This window comes from Megascapheus bottae, chromosome 3, assembly GCF_031878675.1.
Source record: "Megascapheus bottae isolate mThoBot1 chromosome 3, mThoBot2.hap1, whole genome shotgun sequence".
In the NCBI taxonomy this organism is placed as follows: domain Eukaryota; kingdom Metazoa; phylum Chordata; class Mammalia; order Rodentia; family Geomyidae; genus Megascapheus; species Megascapheus bottae.
Window position 1 is genome coordinate 44,993,432 of NC_143511.1, and position 22,987 is coordinate 45,016,418.

General features: G+C 37.1%; 1 protein-coding gene across 1 annotated transcript in view; it reads right to left on the minus strand.

Annotated features, from left to right (window-relative positions):
* Positions 1-7,594: 7,594 nt before the first annotated feature.
* The window catches only part of Frem1 (FRAS1 related extracellular matrix 1), a 122,908-nt gene continuing 107,515 nt past the window's right edge, over positions 7,595-22,987 (minus strand). Inside the window, exons 33-36 of the mRNA XM_090329104.1 lie at positions 22,733-22,861; positions 22,212-22,327; positions 11,915-12,000; positions 7,595-9,413 (exon numbers count right to left, since the gene is read on the minus strand). Coding sequence (XP_090185230.1) covers positions 9,208-9,413; positions 11,915-12,000; positions 22,212-22,327; positions 22,733-22,861 — 537 coding nt within the window. The 3' untranslated portion in view covers positions 7,595-9,207. The remainder of the gene's footprint in view (positions 9,414-11,914; positions 12,001-22,211; positions 22,328-22,732; positions 22,862-22,987) is intronic.

Genomic DNA, 22,987 nt, shown 5'->3' on the forward strand with positions numbered 1-22,987 from the left:
ACATGTGGAAAAGTTCTCACTTGTAACATAGTCTTCAAAGCAATTCTCCCAGCCAGGCACTGGTGGCTCAGGCTTGTAATCGGAGCTACTCAGAAGACTGAGGTCTGTAGCTTGTAGTTTGAAGCCCTGCTAGGCAAGAAAGTGGTTGAGACAGCTCCAATTAACTACCAAAGAGCCAGAAGTAGAGCTATGGCTCAATTTAATTAGTAGAGCATTAGCCTTGAGCAAAAACAAAACAAAACAAAACAAAAACACCTCAGGGACAGCACCTAGGCCTTAGTTCAAGCCCTAGGACAGGTACAAAAACAAAAACAAAACTCACAGTTCTCCTTCCTATTAAATTAGGCAGGCAGTAGTGAAAATAAGAAGTTTGAAGTTGATAATTTTCACATACAAATGCTGACAAAGCCTGTCTTTCTTTTCCTTCCCTCTTTTTCTCTATCTCACCTCCTCCCTCTTTCTTCTTCCTCTTCCCTTCTCCTCTCCCTCTCCCTCCCTTCCTCCTTCCTTTCTCTCTCCTTCTCTCTCTCTCTCTCTCTCTCTCTCTCTCTCTCTCTCTCTCTCTCTTCCTCTCTCTTTCTCTTTCTCTCTCTTTCTTCTCCCTTTCTCCCCCACCCCAGATATCTTTGTTGAGTGCTTACTATATATTGTGCATATCCTTTATCAATTTACATTTCACATTTCTTTCAGGAAGCTATTGGTTTCTTCATTTTTATTTGCAAAACTCTTAAGTTTATGGAATTTGTGACACATGGTTAGTAAATGATAGAACTAAGATATTATCTACCTCATTTTCTTCCCATAGGTTTGCCTATGGCAAAATAGCTATTAAGATAATGATAGTAGACATTATTTTATATTCTATTTTAATTCAAATGATATTACAGAACAATCATATTAATAGGCAATGTAGCATTCTATTAAGCATTTTTCTGTCACTAGACATTTGAATCATATGAGTTCCCTCCAAAGTTACATTGCCCTGAAATAAAGATAGGTTTGTGTCAGTTTGATTTTCCCTAGAAAAAACACTGTTATATAAATTATTTTACTGTTTCTTTTTTCTTTAAATAGCACTATTGAAGCTGATTAAAATCAATAAATAGTAAACTACATACTTAACATGTATATTTGACAGGGTATATATACATGTATATGCATATATCTGACACTATTGTAGTCAAGATACTGAAAATATCTATCACTCTTAGAAGTCCCTAGGCAATACCTGATTTACTTCTGTCACTGTAAATGAACTTGCACGTTCTAGACTTTTCTATAAAGAGTGTATATATATATATATATATGGAAGTTTTAATTACTTTTCTCTTGCATAAATATCTAGAAGTGCCAGAGCTAGATCATATGGCAGGTATATGTTTAAATTTTAAGAAACCACCAAATTAGTTTCCAAAGAGTTTCTATCAGTTTGGAGATCTACCAGATGTGTGTGTGTTCCACTCTTCTGTGTCCCTACCAACACTTGGCATAGTGATCTATGTCATTTTAAACTTGCACATCATTCCATTGAGTGTACAGTTCTCTCATTGTGGGTTTAATTTTCATTTCCCTGGTGACTAATGAATGTGGGCATGTTTTCATGGATTGTTTTCCAAATATCCTTTTGAGGGGAAAAAAAGTATCTGTTCAAATCTCATATTAAAAAGTTCTTAGCATTGTTTTACATACATACTAAAATTTTTCTACGAGCCCATAGTTTGTATTTTCATTCTCACACACTGCATTGGTCAAGATGTATTACACAGGCTGAGCCTGGTGGCTTATTGGAAGACTCAGGTGGTTCCAGTATCTTGGGAGACTAAGGCAAGAGGAGCACAAGGTCAAGGCTGCCTGAGCTACAAGGCAAGTTGAAGACCAACTCAGGTAACACACTGAGACCCTGTCTCAAAAAAAAGTAACAGAAGATATAGCTCAGTGGTAGAGCTCTGACTTGATAGGCATTTGGACTGGCTTTGAACCTTGATCCTCAGATCTGAGCCTCCTGAGTAGCTAGGATTACAGGCGTGAGCCACCTTGCCCTGTCCCTGAGCTTTTTACTTAAGACTAACACTCTCCCACTTGAGCCACAGATACATTTCTTACTTTTTGTTGGTTAATTGGAGATAAGAGTCTCACAGACTTTTTTGCCTGGGCTTGCTTTGAACTGCAAGTTGCAGATCTCTGACTCCTCAGTAGCTAAGATTACAGGTTGAGCCACCAGTGCCCAGGTATTTTTGGTTAAGCTGTTGTATGTTGGATTTTGCCAAGAATTCATCCATTATATTAGAATGCTGAATTTACTGACATTAGGTTGTTTATAATACTTCCTCATTGACCTTAAAACAGCTATAGAATCTATAATAGTGCCATATTTTCATTCCTGATATTAATAATTTGTCTTTTCTCTCTCTTAAACTCAATGGGTTTACTCATTTTTTTAATATTCTCTGGGACAGATTTTGTTTGGATTTTTCTCTATGCTCTTCAGTTTTCTATTTCTTTGATTGCTTTTCTGACCTTTATTATTTCCACAGTTCTGCTTTGTTGTATTTTTATGTTTTCAAAGGCAGGAATAAGATTATTATGACTTTTTTGTTCCTTTCTAATATAAGCATTTAGTGGCATCCAATTCCCTGGAAACACTGGCTAATGACATCCCACAAATTCTGCTATATTGTGGCTTCATTTTTATTGAGATCAGGATACTTTTTAATTTCTGTTTTATGTCTCTCATAACTCTTCTGTTAAAAAAAGTATATAATTTTCAAGAATGGAAATCTTTTTTTCTATAAGAAATGTTTCGTGTGATGTTAGCTGGTATTGGTATTTATGCTGCTATGAAAAATGTTCCTGGATTTATTGAATTTCATATCTCACCTACAAGGGCCTTGACTGGGCCAAACCACATGGTTTTGTCAGCTTTCAGATATACCCTACCTCTGACTTAATGTATAACCACCTGGTTAACGAATAAGTCCACTATAATAAGAGAATATATTTTGTATGACTTGAATCTTTTTAAACTTACTGAAACTTGTTTTACTTCCCACAGCATACTCTGCTTTGGTAAATAGGTCATGTGTACTTGAAAATGAAATATATTTCGGATGGTTGGGTAAAGGGTTCTATAAATTCCAATTGTGTTAAGTTGGTTAATAGTGTCCACTCTTCCACATTTTTATTGATTTTCCTGCCTACTTTTTCCATTAATCGTTTCAAAAGAAGTATTTATATTTCTGTCTGTGAGGATGAATTTATCTGTTTCTTCTTTTAGTTCTACCAGCTTTTGTTCTATGCATTTTTTTGTTCTATGCATTTTTAAACTTTGTTACTAGACAAATATCCTTTGAATTATACAGTTTTCTTAATGATTGGTATTTTAATAGTGTGAAATAACCTCTATCTTTGACATTATATTCTTTCTTTGCTTTCACATCTACTGTCTGCTATTGATACAGTCATTTCAACTATGACAATCCTTAGAATGGAATATTTTTCCCATTCTTTTACTTTGATTGGTGTATTTACTAAATTAAAGGTGTATTTCTTATAAGCAGCTAGATCTGAACTTTTTAATTTTTATATATGGCAAGCTAAGATTGATTGCCTTTGGAAAGCAGAACTACAGGTGGAAATAGAAGCAAAAGGTGGAATCATGAGTCATTTCTTGGAAAAAGGTTTGAGGCCTTTAATGGAAGTGTTGGTTGATTTTTGTTCCTTTCTGTCTTAAGATAAACTAAACTTTATTACCTAGCAGAGCATAAGGCCTATAAAACCTCTCAAAACGAACAGTAATATGTTTAAGTTATGAGGACAGTATATTCATTTCCTGCATGATCTTGCAATAAAGGCTTGTGAGATTGCTTTTAAGAAACCCATGATATCCAGACATGCTCTGCCATCACTAACAGTTCTTTTTCATGATTGATGGAAGAAAAAAGAGAAAAATATCAATAATACAACCCTTTTCCTTTACCAAATATATAAACAAATAAAAATCTGGGTAAGGCAAAAATTGGAAGGTATATCTTATAAGAGTCACATAAACACACAGCAAATATGGAATCCCACTTACAACTTTTGAAAATACATTTCATATGGTCATAATTAATAGTATTTTCATTGTAACACATTATATGTAATACAAATTTCAGCAATATCAAGCAGTCACTTTCAAGCTGGGAATGTAGCTCAGTGGCGGAAGGGTTGGCTAACATACCTTCAATTCCCAGCATCACAAAAACGTTTTTTAAAGGTTACTTCCATGCGCTTTTTTTTTTTTTGTCCAGTCCTGGGGCTTGAAGTCAGGGCCTGAGCACTGACCTTGGGCTTTCTCAAGGCTAGGGCTCTACCACTTTAGCCACAACACCACTTCCAGCTTTTTTTTTCTATGTATATGGTACTGAGGAATCAAACTTGGGTGTTTATGCATGCAAGGCAAGCACTCTACTACTATGCCAAACTCCCAGCCCATTTCTATAAGCTTTTAATTATGTTGTACAAATACAACCACTCTCTAATTCCAGAATGTTTCCATCCTCCCCAAAAGAAATTCTGCACATATTAGAATTTAATCTCAATTCTTCATATACTGATTCTAATAATTTACCTTGTCTTTATGGATTTGTCTACTATGGACAATTCATATAAATGGAATCATACAATATATGATTTTCTTCCTTACAGTAATGTTCTTATGTACAAGGCAAATTTTATCATTCTTATCATCCAGTGATATTTTACTAACACAAAGCTGCCTCCCAGACTAGTACTAGCTCTGTGGTAAAGCAGAAGGCGGCTCTACCTACCTTTTGTGGGCCTTAGTTTGGGGCTTGATTTCTTCAAACTATAACTTCTGAAGACCTCCTTCTCTGCTGTAAAATGATGGTGTTAGATAAAGAGATAGCAAAGATCCTTTTCTTTAAATTCTGTTAACCCCAGGAATCTTTGTGGTAGAGAAACGAATTGTTATGGAATTGATAAGCTAGGTTCAAAACCTTTCGTTTCTAACTTGCTGCTTGAAAGAGGTGCTACTAATATTACTTAGACTTGACCATTACCTTGAGAAGTTAACATTTAATCAGGAGAGAAATATAACAAAAGGCAGCTTGAGCTATTTGTACCTAAGTTGTTGGGGACTGACTGTGGGGTCAATGATCTTGGACCTGACCTTGGACCTACACAACTGTATACACAAGGAAGTAACTCTTATCAGGATAACTTTAAGCAATGTCAATCAGTTCTTATCAGGATGACTTTAAGCAATGTTAATCCTTTCTCATTTGTCCTATATGTGACTTGTTAACTATTTTGTATGAATGTAGCCTTTTTCAGTTCCCTAGTTTTTTTTTTTTTGTTTTTTTTTTTTTGCCAGTCCTGGGCTTGAGCTCAGGGCTTGAGCACTGTCCTTGGACTTTCTCAAGGCTAGAGCTCTACCACTTGAGCCTCAGCACCACTTCTGGCTTTTTGCTATGTATGTGGGGTACCGAGGAATCGAACCCGGGTCTTCATGCATGCTAGGCAAGCACTTTTAACCACTAGGCCAAACTCCCGGCCCCAGTTCCCTAGTTTTAAGAAGAGTATTTAAGGTCGGAACTAAAAATAAAGAAGAGTCTTAGGCGGCAGTCTGGAGCTCACAGCCTTCTTGGACTGCTGACTTGGGCTGTAGTCCTCCCGAACTCCATCTGTTTGTCTCTCTTTTAATTTTTCCTAGTCCTTGCCCCTATTTCAGGAATCCCAATCTGCGAACCCTGGTTTGCTGCCGGCTGGCCCCGGCACTAAGTGTGCCTCTCTCCAATCCTTTTTTTTCCTTTGCTTTCTTTCTTTTTTTTTGTTGGTTATGGGACTTGAACTCAGGGCCTGGGACTCTATCCTTGAGCCTCTCTGTGTTCAAGATTAGCGCTGTACTTGAGCCACAGCACTACTTTCAGTTTTTCAGTGGCTAATTGGAGTTAATTGGAGTTAAGAATCTCATGAGGACTTTTCTGTCAGGCTTACAACTGTGATCCTCATAGCTTAGTCTTTTTTTTTTTTTTTTTTTTTTTTTTTGCCAGTCCTGGGCTTGAGCTCAGGGCCTGAGCACTGTCCTTGGACTTTCTCAAGGCTAGAGCTCTACCACTTGAGCCTTAGCACCACTTCTGGCTTTTTTCTATGTATGTGGTACTAAGGAATTGAACCTGGGTCTTTGTGCATGCTAGGCAAACACTCTACCACTAGGCAAAACTCTCCACCCGTATCTCAGTCTTTTGAATAGCTAGGATTATATGCATGAGCCACTGGCCCCCAGTCTTCAGTTCTAAAAAAGGGATAATGTAATCATGACCTCCACTGCCACATCCCCCCCCCGCAAGATTAAAAAAAACTTAAAAATTTGCATGTATGTGTTATATTTTCATTTTCTTATTCAATCTAGCACTCTATCTCTGATATTTAGAACAATAGCAGGTACAGAGATAATATTCTATATTGGGTATTTATTGTATAACCAGTGTATAGTTGTATGGAAGTCACATAATTAATAGCTGAAGAAAAGGTACATATTGAGTTTTCTCATCTTTCTTACAATTGGTAGAATCATTAAAACCTAGAATCTATGTTTTCCCAGGAAAATACAAAAGGCTAAAGACTAAAGATCCAGAGAACAGAAGTAAATTTATTTTATGAATTTTGGTACAATACAAGATACAGTACATTTGAAAGGCTGCTTTGTTGCAGAAATTAATCAGCACCAGTTTATGGTTTAAATTACACAGAACAATAATGTTGATTAAAAAGATGAGCATATCTTCTTGACTGTATTAAAAATAAATGAAAACACAAATGTAAATAAATGTCTCCTGGTTCATTTTCACCATCCCCTTGGAAGGAAAGGAAATAATTATATGCTTTAAATTTTTATTTTTTTAGCAAGTATACATGCTATGTGTTGTTAGAGACCCAAACCCAGAGGATTCTGGACAATTGCCCACTATGGAGCTGGATTATTGCCTGCGGCTACAAGGCATCTCTTGAGTCAGTATTCAAATTAAAGGAATAGTGTTGATGATCATCAAGCCCTCCTCTAGACTCTCTCCTTTCTAACTGCCATCATTCTTATATCCCTTCTCAAGTCTCCATCCTCTTTGCCTTCTGTAATCCATTTTTACTCCATCCATTCCTGATTTCCTCCCAACCTTCTTGCCCAAGACCCTGAAGGGGAATGGTGAACAAAAATCTGGAGGGAATATGGAAATGACAATCACACATATCTTTTTCCTGAGTCTTAGCCCAATGGTGATAAGTAAGTACCAGTCATGATGAAAATTGCCCAAGGCCTACATTGCCTAATTTGTATATTCTTTCAATCACTTGGATTTGACTTTTAACTTGATTGATGCTTTCATCATTAGGAATGTTTTAAGATATTCTCTCAACAGTTCGAGTTGATATCTTTATGTGAGAATTATTTGCAATTTTATGGGAGAACTGTTAACAATTCTGGCTATGTTGTTTCCACTGCAAAAATGCATAAAAAAATCTATCATACCCACTAGGTTCAATAGAGACAGAGAGAGAGAGAGAGAGAGAGAGAGAGAGAGAGAGAGAGAGAGAGAGAGAGAGACAGACAGACAGACAGACAGACAGAGACAGACAGACAGAGAGAAAGAGAGACAGAGACAGAGAGACAGACAGAGACAGAGAGAGACAGAGAGAGACAGAGACAGAGAGAGATAGAAGGATCAACAAAGAGAGAGAGAATGAAAGAGAGAAAGAGAGGGAGAAAGAGAAGGGGGAGGGAGAAAGAGGGAGAAAGAGAGCTCTATTCTATTTGAGAGCCTCATTTCAATTCTGAAGTCACACTGGTGCACCTTAATAACAAGTTACATTTGATGCAACTGTATTTTTCAGTGAAAAGGAAACATTTTAATAAGCATTTCAGAAGCAAAATAATTTCCTATAACTAAACCTTGACTACAAAAGGGATTTCAGCCCAGGATACAACCTGTGTGGTTGCTATACAAACGTTTCACTCAGCTGAGTATATAAGTTAACAAGAGGCCTTTTCATTAGAGAATTAGTTAATACAATATTTCTTCAATTATTAAAGAGTTAAGGGGTCAAAACTGCATCCAAAGCCTTTCTGAGAAGACAGCCTTTCAGGGGCTCTGTTTGCAGTGTGATTTTCCTCTGTTCATCAGGTAGTTCACAGGGACACTTTTGAGGAGGCAGGATTTTTTTTGTGTGTGGTCATGGGGCTTGAACTCGGCCTAGGCACTGTCTCTGAGTTCTTCGGCTCAAGGATATCACCCTGCCCTTGAGCCAAGTCCCACTTCCTGTTTTCTAGAGGTTAACTGGAGATCAGTGTCTCCAGTCCTTTTGTGCCCGAACTGGCTTTGCACCTTGATCCTCAGATCTCAATCTCCTGAGTAGCTAGGATCACAGGCATGAGTCACAGCACCCCGCTAGGGTTTTTCTCTTATATGTTAACAGTCATTCATAGCCCTTAAGAAATGCTACTCAGCAGAAAAGAAAACTCAGATAAAGGTATTATGTTACTTCAAATTTCTCAAGAGTGGGAGCCAGAGAAACTCAAGCTGTCACTTTGGAATGTGACAATGCCAACATTCATATTAGAAAAGGAGATTTTTTTCATGTTATTATGGTGAAGTACAAATAGCCCCCTAAATTCTCTCCTGAACTAGATCTGTGCATTTACCCTCCATATGAAATATCCTGCTATGTTAAACTCTCCTCATCCATTCTTCCCATTTGAAGAGCTCCAAAGGGACACCCTAATCTTTGGATTTCCACCTTAGTTTAATGAACCACAGTGTGAGCTTCATTAAGCCCAACGTGGAAGGAGCCCTCACAGTATTGATTTCAGATGGGAGGCAATGGGAGAAAAACATCTAAGAACAATGAACATTGGTACTGCCTGATATTTGGAGAGGGAGTGGGTGCAGGTCTTCTGGAATAAACAATTCTTATGCTTTATAATACTGAAGGCATTTATTTGGAAAGATACTGAGATACAAAAGTTGCATCTCAACTTGCAAGAAATAACCATTTATCCATCTTTCTGGAACTACTGATCTAGTTTCATTGTTACAATACAGAATCACAAAGGTACACAGGGCCTGTCACAACCATTTGATTTCATCTGAGCAATATTCATAAGTCCTGTAAATAAATAGGTGAGAAATCTCATGTGAGCACCTGCAGAGCGAGTTACGTTTCAAGTTTCCAGGAGCAAATAAAGTTGTGAGGCTTGCCCTTTGTACAGTTCTTTGTCTGCCATTTCCCTTGTTTTTGTACCAAAACACAATTCTTTCCAGGCCTTGAGTTGTGAGGGTGTCCTCTCCTCCAATTAGTGAAGTCAACAGGTTCACCACCAATCCACCCCCAGCAGCCAGCACGCTCTTGGTCGTTCAGTCCTAACATGAGCCAAATAAACATGCCAAACAACGTTATGATATTTACACTTAGATATCAGGCCCAGTCTATTGTGGAGCACAGGAGTCAATTACATGTATGTCTATGTTCTATAACTAGGAATTGGTAATGCTGTAAGACACAGTGAAGACTATAAAGCTTTAGGGAAAAGCAGAATCCAGACCAAATTCAACTTTTCATTGAATGTCTTTGGGCAGTTTATTTACTCTCATCTAAGGAATGAGTATTAAAAATAGGCTATATACTACTGTGACAGATTAAATAAAATAATATCCATGTAACACTTGGCATATATAAGTGTTTAATAAATGAAGCTATAATTATTATCAAATAATCGTACCTTCACAGCACATATCATGGGAAAGGATATTTTCTGGTCCATTGGCTTTTATATTTGAAAGTAGCTTCTGATGTATTATTTTTAGTCTGGAACTTAAGATGTTTCTATCTGCTACAATTTCAATATAAAACCAGCTTTTCCCTTCTTGCCTCTCTATTTTCACTAGCAACTTCTGCAAAGTACACTTTTAATATTGTAAAGCTTCTGCATTATAGGGGCTGGGAGCATAGCCTAGTGGTCGAGTGCATGCATGAAGCCCTGGGTTTGACTCCTCGGAACTACATACACAGAAAAAGATGCAAATGGTGCTGTGGCTCAGGTGGCAGAGCAAAAAGTGTCCAAGGACAGTGCCCAAACCCTGAGTTCAAGCCCCAAGACTGGCCAAAAAAAAAAAAAAAGCTTCTGCAATATGTGTGTTTCTGAGGTATTATTCCCATTTCTTCGCATTCATTATATAAATTAAAAACTGATAAAAGGATCCCCTGCAACAGCAATGTTCTGACATCCTCTACCTTAAATCTGACTGTGCAATAGTCCTGTTTTCATAGCAAATAAACTTCTCCTATCCAATGTCAGTCAACATTTTGGGGTGGAATTAACAGAATTGTTTAGTTAGGTAAACTCTACCTTCACCTGGATTGTTTCTTTAAATTATTGGTTAGAATATACTATGTCTAAGAATGGTGTGAAGATAAAGATTCAAAATCCACCATTATCAATGAAGAGAAAGCTTATTCAAGACTAGCCTGATATATTTCAAATCATGTTTAAAATATGAAAACCTATTGAGGTTTACAGAAGATGTGAAAACCCAACACTGGCTTTATTAGAGTTTCCTTTGGATCACCCTGAGACTTGTATTTCTAAAATGGCTTGAAAAGATTTGTTCTAATGCTCAAAATTATAGAAAACACTAAAAATTTCAGAAAACAAGGTGAAAAATTCAAAGTACCTATAATCCTTTTGGGGGGGGGCAGTTCTGGGGCTTGAACTCGGTGCCTAAGCACTGTCCCTGGGTTTTCTCAAGGCTAATAATGCTCTACTACTTGAGTCACAGCATCATTTTTGGCTTTTTTATAAATGTGGTAACAAAGAATCTAACCCAGATTTTTGTGCATGCTAGACAAGCACTCTACCACTAGGCCAAACTCCCAACCCCCACTCTTGACTAGAGGTAAACCATTTTTAACTCTTTAGTATTATCTCTTTATGTTTATATTTATACATTTGCCATATTTATATCAACATTTATTCTAAATTATTTCATGCTTCATGTGGCGGTGGCTTTTTAATGCATCTTATCTTTTATATATAATTTGTATCCAAATGCAATTATTGAATCAATTAAAAGCCCTTATCAATGGTCATGCCTTTAATAGTACTTTATATAAGCAGTAAGTAGTACAAACTGTTCCTTTACACGAGGCACATATTTTAATTCTCCTCAATTTACAGAAATTTCTAATTTTTTAGACGTTGGACTGACAATTGCATTGGATTATTTTAGCAATCAGCCTGACCACATCCCTAATCATCCCTTTAGAATAGATGTCTGAAAGTGCAAGTATTTTGTCAAAAGTTTTTCTGTCATGGTACTAGGGATTGAGTCTTGGCCCTGTTGTATGCTAACCATATAATCTAGCCATAGCCCTTAACATGAAATTTAAAATTCAGGTATTTAGGTTATCCATCTATTCATTGAAAATTACTACAAATTACAACCATTTGACATCTAGGATATAGAAACAAAAGCCATATAATGAGTGATTATTGTCCTTAATGTACTATGTTATCTCTCATCTCTTTTGCTGTCCCTTGGTTATTTCATATTGTTACAGTATTTCACTTTGTTATCTGATATATTGGATATATGTGTATTTAGTTATTTGAAATTGGATAGGGAAGGGGGGAAAACAAGATGGGGGTGGGGGTGGGGGGGAGGGAAATAGGGACCAAGATATGAGAAAGGGTATCAATGTATGTGAAGTAATGCACCTTCTATCTGACGAATATAATGTAACCCTTCTATTAATTACAATTAAAAATATATGAAAAAATTACAACCATTTGCCCTGTGGAAGGTGGTAGCAAGTGTTGGAAGCCATGTTCTTGCTCCCTCCTCAGGGTAGTACAGATACTTGCCTATCCAAAAGGGCCTTCTTCCACTGATGTGCCACAACCACTGCATGTGTTGTCTGGAGAATACAGTGACAAGGTTGCCCAGGTGTCTGCATATAAGCAAATGCAATGAAGAACATCAGCCATAGGACTTTACATTTCTGCTACAGGGAATACAAGGCAAAAAAAACCATTTTGAGATTTTTAATACCCTATTTGCGCTTATATGAATAGGGAGGTAATGCAGACAGGAGGTAATGTCAATGAAAGTTGACATTAAAACATAGTCCAACAGGTTTCAAACATCTTTGTGAAAAGTTAGCAACTATTTATCAAGATTGATTACTTACCATCTCACCCCAGTAAAATTGGCTACCATCAAGAATATGAACATCACCAAATGCTGGCAGTGATGTGAGCAAAAATGAACCTTATTGTGCTGTTTGTAGGACTATAAAGTAGTGCAGCCATTTTGGCAGGCAGTTTGGAGATTCCTCAAAAAATTAAACACAGAAAAACTATCCTATGATGCAACTAACTATATCACTCTCAGGCGTCCACTCAGAACATTACAAGTTAGAATACAGTAAAGACCCCTGTGCCTGGGTGTTGTCCCTGAGCTCTTCAGCTCAAGGCTACCAGACTACACCTTGAGCCACCGTGCCACTTCCAGTTTTCTAGTGGTTAATTGGAGATAAGAGTCTCACAGACTTTAGTGACGGGGCTGGCATTGAACCACAATCCTCAGATCTCAGCCTCCTGAGAGTAGCTAGGATTACAGGCGTGAGCCTGATTTCATATAAAAAGATTTTGTCTAGTCAAGACACTAATAGCTCTTGCCTGCAATCCTAGCTATTCAGGAGGTTAAGAACTGGGAATTATAGCTTAAAGCTAGTCCCAGCAGGAAAATCCCTGAGATTCTGTGCCTCAAGTGGTAGAGTGCTAGCCTTATGCAAAACAGCTCAGGGACAACCCCTGGGCTCTGAGTTCACAGTGCAAGAAAAGCACACACACACACACACACACACACACACACACACATAAATTTTTAAATGATAAAATGTGCCAACTAATGTCCCAGTTAATTTGATCATAAATTAGACCTTTTTTTCAGATTAAATGACTCGAGATTAAAATTTTGAATGTGATGTGATTAGTCTAATAGTTCGATAATTATGACCTTATATATAAAGTTAAAGCATTTGTTCTTATTAGCATATATGAAATTTCCTCACAAATGATAGACTTCTATAAATTACTTTTAACAGCAGCAAAAAAAGTATTATTTGTGTCTAATTACTTAGCAGGGCTTATTCAAAGTTCTTTAAAAACACTTTAACCAAAACAACTAATAGTTTATTTTTATTCTTCTTTAAAGGATTTCAAATGAGAAACAAATGCACAATTTTATATCACAGTGTAACTCATAAATATGTGTATACATTTGTCAATTAAATATAAAATTGAAGCTGCATACCAGTGGCTCACACAAGTAATCACACAGTGTCTCACACAGTTATCCTAGCTACTCAGAAGGCTGCCATTTGAGGATGGAGGTTCTAAGGCAGCCTGGGCCAGAAAGTCCGTGAGACTTTTATCTCCACTAAATTATTCAGAAAAAACAGGAAGTGATGCCGTGATGAAGTGGTGAGCTTTAGCCTTGAGTAAAAGAAGCTCAAGGACAGAGCCCAGGTCCTGAGTTCAAGCCCCAGGACTGGCACCAAAATAAATTAACTCATTAAAATGATAAATACTTGAAAAAAAAGTCAAACAACAAATACAATAAAAATCACCATGATATTTTGCCCTGATCAATATCCACTGATATAAAAACAAGTAACAAACTTATCAACACTTGTATAGGTATAGACTACTGTTAAGCTCAGTTTTATTCATTTTCTCTGCTTTTATTGTCTATACTGGTTGTTTTCCTCCATTAACATAGTATTTTGCTGCTCTATTAACAATAGTACCTACTGGGTCTCTTGTGATATGAAACAGTCTACCTGCCACTGAATGGTTTCAGGCTACTGAATTTGGATTTTATGACTTTGTTCTAACATCACTATTTACATAAATAATATTACAGTAATATTTAGAACATGTATACTGGGATATCTCTTCGCCTCTCTCTCAAATCTAATATGTCCATTCTAAAGTACAATTGGCTTAGAACTCAGAGTATCAGTCATGTTAACTAGCCCAAGGAATGGCTTGTATGTTGTCCTACTCGGTACTATGGAGCACAGGACAGAGAATGTGGGACAGATATCATTTCCTCTTCTGCATTTGAATACCTTCTGCCCAAATCCCTTACTGAGTTAATTTCCTTACCAAACCTCCCCAACCTCACAGCCTCAAGTCCATTATCAGTATGTATTGGGCTTATCAAAAATCAAATGAAGAGGAAGCAGCACTATGGCTCAAAGTGCTAGAGCACTAGCCTGAAGCAGGAGAGTTCAGGGACAGCGCCCTGGCCGTGAGTTTAAGCCCCAGCTGGAAGCTCATGCCTGTAATCCTAGCTACTCAGGAGGCTAAGATCTGGCAATTAAAGCCAGTCTAAGTAGAAAAGTCCTCTTGAGACTCTTATCTCAAAACTGAAAACTCAAAAACCAGAAATGGAGCTACTATTCAAAGTGGTAAGAGTGCTAGCCCTGAGCAAAACAGCTTCAAATCCTACAACCACCAAAAAAAAAAAAATACTATTTCTGATGATTCCTGAAATTAACTTTAAAACATACTGTAAAGTCCATGAGACTTTTATCTTCATTAAACTACTCAGACAAAGCTGGAAGTATAAATTGTGTTTTTTTTGTATGAATGTATTTAGGTCTTCTTTAATTTCCTTATAATGCTTCATACTTTTTATGCCTTTATACTTTTCAGAGAAAACTGTGTTTTAAATGCTTAATTAGAAGTGTGTGCGTAAGGGTATGATTTTATGCACACGTGTGTGTGTTAATCTTGAGACTTGAATTTAGGGTCTGGGCACTGACCCTGGTCATTTAATAATACCATTTCTTTAATTTTGTACATGTACCTATAAAACATGGTAGACAGTCCCTGTACAGATGTCTAGTTATCTATGGATGTAAAAATGAAATATGTAGGTACAAATACACAAAAATCATTCAACAATTCTGAATTTTGAAGGCTTACAAAGCACAGAATTTAAAATATAAACCTGGTCAGGCACCAGTGGCTTGTACCTATAATCCTAACTACTCAGGAGGCTGAGATGTGAGGATCATAGTTCAAAGCCATCCCAGGCAGAAAAATTCATAAGACTCTCATCTCCAATAATTAAGACTCTAATCTTCAATAATTAAGCAGTAAAATAAAAGCCAGAATTGGAGCTGTGCCTTATATGATAAATGAACACCTTGAGCAAGGGAGGGAGGGAGGGAGGAAGGGAAAGAGGGAGGGAGGGAGAGAGAGATAGAGAAAGAGAGGGAGGGAGGGAGGGAGGGAGAGAGGGAGAGAGGGAGGGAGGGAGGGAGGGAGAGAGGGAGGGAGGGAGGAAGGGAAAGAGGGAGGGAGGGAGAGAGAGATAGAGAAAGAGAGGGAGGGAGGGAGGGAGGGAGAGAGGGAGAGAGGGAGGGAGGGAGGGAGGGAGAGAGGGAGAGAGGGAGGGAGGGAGGGAGGGAGGGAGAGAGGGAGGGAGGGAGGGAGGGAGGGAGGGAGAGACAGAGAAAGAGAGGGAGGGAGGGAGGGAGGGAGAGAGGGAGAGAGGGAGGGAGGGAGGGAGGGAGAGACAGAGAAAGAGAGGGAGGGAGGGAGGGAGGGAGAGAGGGAGAGGGAGAGAGGAAAATTTCTTCAAATAGGAAATGGTTAATACTTTGGACTTTCAATTTTACTGATTTTTGAGATGACTTTTCTTGCCTGGCGTCATACAAAAGTAGACTGACCTAGATACTGTGGTCTGAGAAGCTAATCTTACAAAAATTGAATAATTTGAAGGGTATCATCTGCTTTATATTTTATACATGTATAGGTGAATTCCATAAAATATGTAGTTGGCATGTACATAATCAAAATTACAGAGAGGATCATATTTTAAAATCATAGTTTTGCACTGAAAGTAAATTATGCATTTTAATGGGAATTGAATAAGAACTTTTCTGGTTATAAAAATAAATGTCTACTTCTTTAAAAGTTGTAAATGACCAGTATATTTTAGGGAAACCCCTGGCAGGATAGGCCAACAGGGGTTCCAGACACTCCTGTGGGAAGGCAAAATGGTTTCATAGATAATTATCTCTAATAATGGAATTACCAATGTACAGTGCCTGCCTTAGGAAATAAGCAGATGAGATTACAGTATGTAAATTTATGAAAATGCCTAATCTAGCAGTCTGGATCATTTGGGTTAGAAAAATAAGAAATAGCAACAGGGAGGAAAAGAGACTGAAGGTGAAGATTGAGTTGAGTTAGAGGGATAAAGTAAAATTTGCTGTCTTTTTTTTGAAGCATGAGCATAGTAAAAGACATATGGCAATGTATATCAGCCTCAGAAAACAAAGCAAACAATTCAGTAGTGATTGCTAAATTTAAATGAGAAAACACACTATGTTCATACTAATTCTAACTATGATATCTAAACCCTTATTTTCAAAAATACCTAGGGAAAAGGGAATCTCCAGCTTATAAAATGCTAAGCCGAACTTAATATCACAGAAGGAACAGTTTCCAGAGGACATTTCAAGCCAACAGGGTTGGAGAATAGAATGAAATACACTGAAAATAGATGAGGAGAAGGAAGAAGGCCCAAACAATCAATAAAAAACATAGTGCTCGGAAGGCCCACTTGGGGTTCAAGTCTACACTAAAAAGGTTTTTTTTTTTTACCCCCCAAAACATACCTACTAGAATGACTGATGTAAAGGTATGTGTCAAATCTTTTATTTTTATTTTAATAGGCTATTTAATGTCTATGACTAGTATATATGCTCTAATCATTCTTGTCTTTTAAAAATAAAGTACAAATGAAAGTGTTATGCAAGTACAATCAAATGAAGTCTCTGTCTATTTTTAAGTTAACATTTAAATTAGAAGCTTTTAATGACATTTAACATTTTTCTTAATTATTGTGGTGATGAGAAGATATACATTGGGAGGAGTTTATTTTACTGATTGATAAACTACTCTCTCTAAAATACAGTGAAAAAGCTCCACCTGTTCCTAACATTATTTTTTTCTTGGTCTGAAAGCTTTCTCAATTTTGTATTTACAAAGTGCAAGTTTAGATCTTAAAATAGCTCCTGAGGTTAAACAAACTAACTTCATAAATAATTTGAACAACAATAGTACTAAATCTGCTAATAAAATCATATTGGATCTGTTAGCTATGACCCCTGTGCTTCATATAACCCTGTGGAGTTAGTAGGGGAGGTAGAATTGTTCCAGGTAGCACAACAGACTTGGCAATAAATTATTCAGGAACAAAATGTCTACTTAATATATTTTGAATGTCACTTAGGCATTCAGTCCATAAGTGTTATTTGTAACTAATTAAATTTAGGTCCAGATACAGTGTTGTGCTGTTGTTGTTGGTTTGATTTGGTTTGGTTTAATTTTGGCTTTGATTTAATTTTTTTGTTTTTGTTTTGTTGTTGTTGTTTGTTTGTTTGTTGCCCAGGCTGATTCAGGCTCCAGAGTACTGAAATTACTGGTATACATTATGATACCTTGCTTTCTAGGGAACTTCTTAATTATATCTACTGCATGGCACCATCCACACAATAAATATTAATCTTGTCATTTACATTGAGTAACTTCCACATTCTTAATCAAGCTTTTCAAGAAGGAAATGTGAGGGCCGGGAGTTTGGCCTAGTGGTAGAGTGTTTGCCTAGCATGCACGAAGACCTGGGTTCGATTCCTTGGTATCACATACATAGAAAAAGCCAGAAATGGTGCTGTGTCTCAAATGGTAGAGCTTTAGCCTTGAGAAGGTCTAAGGTCAGTGTTCAAGCCCTGAGTTCAGGCCCCAGGACTGGCAGAAAAAAAAAAAAAAGAGAAGGGAATGTGAGAAAGAAGTACCTAGATTGTATGATATTACTGGTATGAAGTGTCCCATTAAAGACTTTTCCTATAGGACAGTCCAATCAAGAGAATTTTCCAAATGAGTGAGAAATTATTCATTTACTGAGTTGTGGAGAAAATCCTAAAGAATAATATTTTAAAAGTGTAGCCTGCTATAGACATTTCTAATATAATAAGTTAATGAATGAATTTATGAACTCAAAACCTAACTACTCTTCAGGTTTATTCAGAAAGGTTAGCTTGATTCATATCCAAGAAAATTTAGGATTCACAGTGACAAAAATCTTAATATTTCTTTGCTGTGTGAAAAACGAGACATTTTGAACAAATAATTTTGAAAACTTCTTTAGGTTGGCCCAACCAAAAGTTAAAATAGGCATGCTTTTTGATACATCTGCAATAAGTTCACCATACAAACAGAGCTGTTATATTCTCCCTCTTGCTCCCCTCTCCCTCATTTATTTAGTTATATAAAACAAGCACTTGGCTAGGCTTCTTTAATGTTTCTTTAAATCTTTAAAGATTTAAAGATTATAATACCTGCTCTCCTCACAGCAGTGATGAGAAGGTCAAATAAGCTAACTTGAGAAAGGATTCTGTAAATTACAAAGTACAATATAAAGGCAAGGTGGTTATTATTGGTAAAGAGGTGGGTAGAACTAGGTCAGGCTAGGTCATGGATTATGATACTTCAAAGCAAGTCTTAGGTCAAGTGCAGGAAGAAATAGTTTTAAAAGTAATTTGGACCTTACATTTAATGATTGAGTTGTACAATATTAGTAGATCTGTGAAGAAAGTATAACTGGTTTAGTAAGCTATGATTAGCTGGATCAATAAAATAAAATCTTTTAGCTTGGCCAGGTGTTGGTGGCTCACACCTATAATACTAGCTACTCAGGAGGCTGAGATCTGAGGATCGCAGTCCAAGGCCAGCCCCAGTACAAAAAGTCTACAATTAAACACCAGAAAATAGAAAGTGGCACTGTAGCTCAAATGGTAGAGTGTGCCATCCTTGAGCTGAAGAGCTCAGGGACAATGCACAAACCCAAAGATCAAGCCCCATGACTGACAAAAAGTTTTAGCTTATTGAGAGGCTAATTTGCAGTCTGCAAGAAAACATCTACAATTTTACTGTCAATCAAGAGTTTTATATAAGACTAATTTTTGGCACTAGGTGTCTAGATCATCATTTCAGAATAAAGAATAATGGTTCCAACTAGAGAGACTTGGTAACCTGACACTGACAGCAATGAATGAGCAGAAAGAAATCTCTCAGTACATAGTCCTGTTTTCCCATGATGCAAAACCATGGGTCAATGGGAGAGCACTTGCCTAGCATGCTTAAAACCCTGAGTTTCATACTGTAAAAATGAACAAAATAAATATCTAGATGAATAAAATTTAAAAATAATTTTGAAGTGTTATAAAGAAACATTGAAAGCTTCATAACATTGGAGATCAACAATAAATGTGTTTTCAGATTTGAAGTTGAAGGATTCTCTTCTTATGTCTATTTTTTATCAATAATCACTACAATGATTTAATCGTGACAATAATGCCTGGAGTGTAACTAACCTCAGCATCTCTTGTTTTAGTCATTAGAGAAACCATTTGGTAGCATACTGCTATTTTCTCCTTGCTGGTTCGGATAGCTTTTGATTCTATGTCAAATATCTCTACTCAAGGAAGAGACAAGATCGAGAATGCTACACCTACTAAACTGTCTTGGTGTCTTTGTGTGTGTGTGTGTGTGTGTGTGTGTGTGTGTGTGTGTGTGTGTGTGTGTGTGTGTGTGGTTTGAGCTCAGGGCTTTGCACTTAGCAGGAGCTCTACTATTTGAGCCATATCCCTATTGAGTTTTCAATGCATCAACACAAGCTTAAAATGAATACATTTGATTATTTTTCTTAAAGAATCTCTTGGGGATTTTTTGTAATTACATAGCTTTTAAGATCTCCAAGTATTTGATCTGACTTTATGTCACTAGCTTATGAACAAATAAAACCCTGAAAGCCACTGAGTAACCTCTCTTATGGCTCTATTTATAGTTAGGATCTGAAATATACCAGTTGATTTTTTTTCCAATGTTTAAGTATTTTATTAGTCTTAAAAAAATTGACACATAAATCTGGACATGGTGGCACACACCTATAGTCTCATTTACTGAGGCTGAGGCAGAAGGATTGCTCAAACCCAGCAATTTGAGGCCAGTTCAGATAACACAGGACAACACAGTGAGCCTATATCTCAATAAATAAATAAATAAACTATATATATACATATATATACATATATATATATATATGCTAGTCCTGGGTCTTGAACTCAGAGCCTGGGCATTGTCCTTGGATACATTTTGTTCAAGGCTAGTGCTCTGCCACTTGAGCCACATCACTGTTTCTCTCTTTTTCTGAGTATTTGCTACCAAGGAATCAAACCCAGGGCTTCATGCATGCTAGGCAAGCACTCTACCACTAGGCTACACTGCCAGCCCATGCGTGTACTTTTTTTTTTGTCATCTATGGGGCTTGAACTTTGGGCCCGGGCACTGACCCTGAGCTCTTCAGCTCAAGGCTAGCACTCTGTCACATTGAGCCACAGTGCCACTTCTTCTAGGTATGATTTATATAAAACAAAAGGTCTTTACATACTCAATTTGAGGAGTCTGACAACTTTACATACATTTATATAACAATTATATAGAATGTAATCTTTCTGTCACTCTAGAACACTATGTGGTAATATTTTCTAGTCTCTAACAGTCCTTGCCAGATAACACCATTATTATTTGTATTAGATGCAAAACAGATTTTTCTACTTAAGTGGATTCATAAAATATGTATTCTATCATGTAAGGCTGTCTTTTCTAGATAGTCTGCTATTGATTTACCCACAATTCACTTACATTGCTGTAGTCTTTCCATTTCATTGTATATAAAAGTTTATATAAAAATGGAGAAAATATTAAGTACTCTGACAAATTAATAATAAAAAGACAAATGGACAAATTATTACTGTGAATAAAGTTATGGAATTCTTTTGTATTTTAGCATGCATTTGTATTTCTCTTTAGGTTACAAAGTACATAATTTTATACTTTCTTCAGAGTTCTAACACTGTCTGCTTCCATTATAAATACATGGGTAAATACATGGGATTCCACTTACTCTAAGCCTTTGTCAACATTTGTTATTGTCAATTTGTGATTTTCATTATTTTAGTACTGGAGTTTTAATTTTATTTGCCTGGTATCCAGTGATATTGAGGATGTTTTAATGTATATGTGCTCTTTTGAGGTCTTGGACTTGTTTGCCGTTTTGTCCGTCACGGGACTTGAACTCTGGGCCTGGGCATTGTCCCTGAGCTCTTCAGCTAAAGGCTACCATCCTACCCCTTGAGCCACAGTGCTACTTATGGTTTTCTGGTGGTTAATTGGAGATAAAAGTCTTATGGACTTTAGTGCCCCAGGCTGGCTTTGAACCCTGATCCTCAGATCTCAACCTTCCAATCCTCAGCTAGGATTACAGGTGTGAGCCACTGTGCCTGGCAAATTTTATTAATAGTATCTTTAGATGAGCATAACTTTTAAAAAATTTAATAAAGTAAGAACTCTCACAGACTTGAGCTAGAAATTTCTCTAGTGTCAATTTCTAGTCACACAACATATTAGCTCAACTGCATTGTCTGGATGCTATCCAGGTTGGCAAATTAAAAAGGAAAGGCAGGGATAGCTACTTATTCATTAAAAAAACTTTCTGGACTAAATTTTGTTGCCATTATCTGACCCAAGTCATCTGTCACAAAATATTCTATTATCCAATGTGCTTTTGTCCTATTTGTTGAGCTTTATAAGCATCAGAGCCTTTACACTGCTAGAGGCATGATGCTATTAGGCCTTTCATCATTACATATTCTTAAATTAGTGGGCAGGAGTTCCTATCACAGCTTTTAAAAAAAAAAAAAAAGGAAATGATACCACCTGCAATGCTACTGACTGACTCAGAAAAGCCCCTGTGAATTTTCTCAAAAACACCTAGGCAGTGTAGAGGCGGGAAGAGGGTTTTGCTACCACTCAGCATTAACAGAAATAAAGAAAAGCCCAGTTATGTTATCCAGACGGATTTACAATTGTCCTTGATAACCTCTTTGGGCTCTAAAAACAAAGCCAGGAAGACACTGAATATTTGTTGAATGAATGAAACAGACCTAAAATTCCATGAGCAAGTAAAGAAATGGTGGGAGAAAACCAAAATCAAATGTGACATAGGATTCCTTACTGTTCCCTGCAAACTCGAGTAGCCATGGTCCAGCTTGCCTTCTGGTCCCTGATGAAGGCATGACAGTAGCCGGAGTGAAGGTGCCATCCAACTGGGCAGGCTTTGTCTTCCGTCTCCTGGAAAAAGAGTTGTTGTGTATGTTCACATCATAATAAGCTTTACCATCTAGACTCTGCCTAAGACTCTCTTAACTACAATACAGGAGTTTTCTCCTCAGAAAGGGAGTTAGTCCTAATTCCAGTTTTCCATCTTGAGAAATGCAATGGCTTCCCAGCGCAAACACAATTACAGTCAGACATGTCCCAAAGTTATACCTTTGATATTCTGGTAAACAAAACAACATTTTTTTAAAAAAATGGAATTGATATAACAATATTTTGTAATTTCAAAACCACTTTGGATTATGTTTTGCTCTGGGTATTCAAGGTGTAAGAAGGATAAGCAGCAGACAGTGTAAGCTGACAACCACACACCAGATCACTGTACTTAGCAGTGCTCAGCTGCTCAGCCTGGGTTCTAACCTTCTTTCTGGGGCTCCAGATTTTCCAGGCAATTCCATTGCATTGATACAGCTTCTGGTTACTTTCTTCAAAATGGAAGAGTTCCTTTATCTCCACAGTGCAATTCTTTGGGAATGACGGCACCTGGTTCTCCAGGGAAGAAAAGCAATTTAAAATCGATTTACTACTATAAGTTGATAACATACTTATCTCTTCTGAGTCTACATTTGTTGGACAGCACCTGGCTTGAGTAAACTACCCCCAAGCTTGGAGGCT